The sequence below is a fragment of the Glycine soja genome, chromosome 5, assembly GCF_004193775.1.
Source record: "Glycine soja cultivar W05 chromosome 5, ASM419377v2, whole genome shotgun sequence".
NCBI lineage: Eukaryota > Viridiplantae > Streptophyta > Magnoliopsida > Fabales > Fabaceae > Glycine > Glycine soja.
Window position 1 is genome coordinate 27,655,812 of NC_041006.1, and position 3,219 is coordinate 27,659,030.

Sequence of the window (3,219 nt, forward strand, 5' to 3'; positions counted from 1 at the left end):
TTATTTTAATATCAATTGATTTTATTTTAATTTAATTGTTTAAAATTTTAATATAAAATGGAATTCACTAAAATTTATAATTTTAATATCATTTATATTATATTTTTAATAAAATTTAGAAGAGATAAATTAAAAGAAGTATAAAATAACATGAATAAAATCTTACTATTTAGTACTGAAAATAAAAGAAGATCAATAATCAGATTCAAATTTGAATAGATTTAAATATATATATATATATATATATATTTAAAAATATCAAAATTAAAAGAATAAAAAAATTAACCGAGTTAGATAAAATATTATAATAAAAAGTAAAAAAATGTCAATACCAGAAAAAAAATCGTTAAATACTACTTGAATAATCTATAGCGAGGTTAAATAATTTGCATACACTATTTGAAAATTTAAATTAAACGAGGTCTAATTCATTACAAGATTGGTAAGTTAAAACAGGTACACACTTCCAAGAGAACGTTAAAAACATTTTGCAGTCATCTGCGCTAGACGATAGATATAATTCTGGTCAAGTCTGATTATATACATTGTTTTATTTCAAACTACATAATGATGATGGCATGAAAATGTAGAAGGGTCTCGGCAAGGGAGGAAAATGCATCAGTTACTACACTTTTTCTACTGATCCAATTAATTAAAAATATCATTTCATGTAACAAATTTTTTACTAGGCACGAAACAGTTTGTCTAAGCCTTTCTAGAAAGCCCAAGGAATCTAGCAGGACTAAAGCGCTTAAGAGCAACAATGCTGGAATGTCCATCAACAACAAGCTCAGCAACAGCAGCACCAGTGGCAGGACCATTGAGAATACCCCAACAGTTATGCCCTGTGGCCACATAACACCCCTTCACCCCTGGAACCTCTCCTATTACAGGTACCCCATCATCAGTGCAGGGCAAGAAACACGCTTGCTCTGCCTTCACACGTGCCACTTCTTCCCCAAGATAGCTCGACACATTCTTCGCCACCCTCCTCAGCAACTCTTTCCATTCAGGGTTGCTCCTTATCTCCTCAGGATCATCCGGCACCTCTTCCACCTCCCCCACCCCACACAAATACACTTCCCCTGACAATTCAAATATTAGCATCTTTTATTATTTATTACTCCTTTTGTATATAAGCAAAAGTAATTACTTAAAGAAAATTAATTAAAATTATTTAATTTTATTAATTTCATGTTATAATTAAATAAAAAATATTTTAAAAATAACATCAATTAAATATAGATAGAATTAGTTTGATTTATTTATATTTAAATTTAAGATAAAAAAAAGTATTTTTTTTCTTTCTTATATATGAGTTTGAGAGGCCAGAGTATTTCTGATTGAGATACCTGTGGGACGAGGATACACTTCTAGGTCAACAAGAGGTGTTTCTCGTCCGGAGGGATAATAAGTGAGAGAAAGCGCGTGTGGAGTTATGGAACTGTGTTCTCTGGGCTCTAACACAAGGCTATGGGCCTTAAGCCCATAAACTCTAAACAGCGATGATAACAGAACTAACTTACTGGACCACGGACCCAATGCCAACACAACAGCATCCGCTTCCAAAACTCGTCCTCCTTCAAGCACCACCGATCCAACTCGTCCTTCTTCCACTTCCAACCGTTCCAGTTTGGCAATCTCCACCTTCACCCCATGCTTCTCCACCGCTCTATCAATCAGCGCGCGAGTGAAGAGCCGCGGGTGCACCTGCGCCGTCGTTTCTGGTGTTCCAATCGTTTTACAACTGCGAGCTGCTCCGTTAACCCAAGACGGCAACGTTGATGTGGCAGAAGAGGAGCCTTCGGATTCGGCAACGGTGAGGCTGAGAGTGGTGAGGGCTCTGTAACCGTACGATCGCGGACCGTCCAGTTCTTCGGAGAGCGAACGGTGGAGATTGAAGCTCGTGCGAGCTAGCTCTTCCAGCGGTCCTCCGTCGCACCAATCGAGGGCGAGGAATCCACCGGCTTTTCCGGACGCGGCGCATGCCACGTCGGACTTCTCGATGAGCGTGACGTCGGCGCCCTTCTCCGCCAGAAAGTAGGCGGTGGAGACTCCGATGACTCCGCCGCCGCAGACAACTACTCGCTTGGGGTCAGCCATGGGACTCCCCTTCGCACTGCTGATGGGAACTCGGTGAAATTGTACTGTCGAGGATCGCGGAGTCCCCACTCCCCACCAGGCCACCAGATTCATTCGCCTTATTTTTTATTTTATTTTTTTTCTCTCTTTTTTTACCAGACACTTGTCTCCTTTATTCTGCACGTTTTCTGACCAGAACTATCTGCAACAAGTTATCATCATTATTATCTAGAGTTAAGGCTATTTTTCATGTAGTTAAAGTATTTATTTTATTTTATATTAATATTAAGATTGAAAGAGTTTCAAATTTATTTTTATGTTATGCATTATATTTTTGTCTTTTATATATTAAGATTGATAGAAATATTCTTATCTTAATTTTACTTCTATCTATTTAATTTTTATTGTGATGCACAGAGTTAATATAATCTGTTTTTAAGTATAAATTCGAGTTATTATATTTGAATGATTTTAAATATATAAAATATTGTATAAACTATAATAGAAAAATTAATATTAATATATACTTGAATTTAATGTTAATTATAGATTATACAATAAATATATAATGTGTTTTTTCTTTTCAGTAACTAAGGCATGTTTTATATATTTTGAGATTGCACCTTAAATTTCTCCTTTTTCTATTTTTTAATTGTTTGAAAAAATAGTATGTTTTTTTTTAATGGGAATCAAAGATAAGTATAGGATGATAGAACTGTCAATATGGGTTGATCCAATTCTTAAATAGATCAGTTTAATCTGACTCACTTAAAATTTATTTCAGAAAAAAATGATTCAACTCACCCATTATAGCTTGTGGATGGTTAAAATAAAAAACAATTGTGTTTTTTTAAAAAAAAATCAACAAAAAATCAATTTTTTAGAAAATAAATTTAAATAAATTAAAAGATATTAGTTAAATTAAATCTTTCACTATTTACACTTCATAAGAAGACCTATTATCACAAGTTAAAAATCTAGAACTATAATAACAAAAATTTAAACAATAGTCTTTAACAAAACACTAAATAAAATAATGTTAAATAATATTATAAAATATTAAAAATATATTTTAGGTGAGTTTTACTTTATTTTTAGTTAAATAAAATTCTTTAAAGTCTAAAAAAGTATTATAAA

At 33.1% G+C, this 3,219-nt stretch overlaps 1 protein-coding gene across 1 annotated transcript; it reads right to left on the bottom strand.

Moving 5' to 3' along the window:
- Nucleotides 1-477: 477 nt before the first annotated feature.
- Nucleotides 478-2,305, bottom strand: LOC114412430 (putative oxidoreductase C1F5.03c). The gene is made up of 2 exons (XM_028376332.1): nt 1,353-2,305; nt 478-1,085 (listed from the first exon to the last, which is right to left on the bottom strand). The coding sequence occupies exons 1-2, from the start codon at nt 2,194-2,196 to the stop codon at nt 706-708; spliced, it is 1,224 nt and encodes a 407-aa protein (XP_028232133.1). The 5' UTR covers nt 2,197-2,305; the 3' UTR covers nt 478-705.
- Between the last annotated feature and the right edge of the window lie 914 nt (nt 2,306-3,219).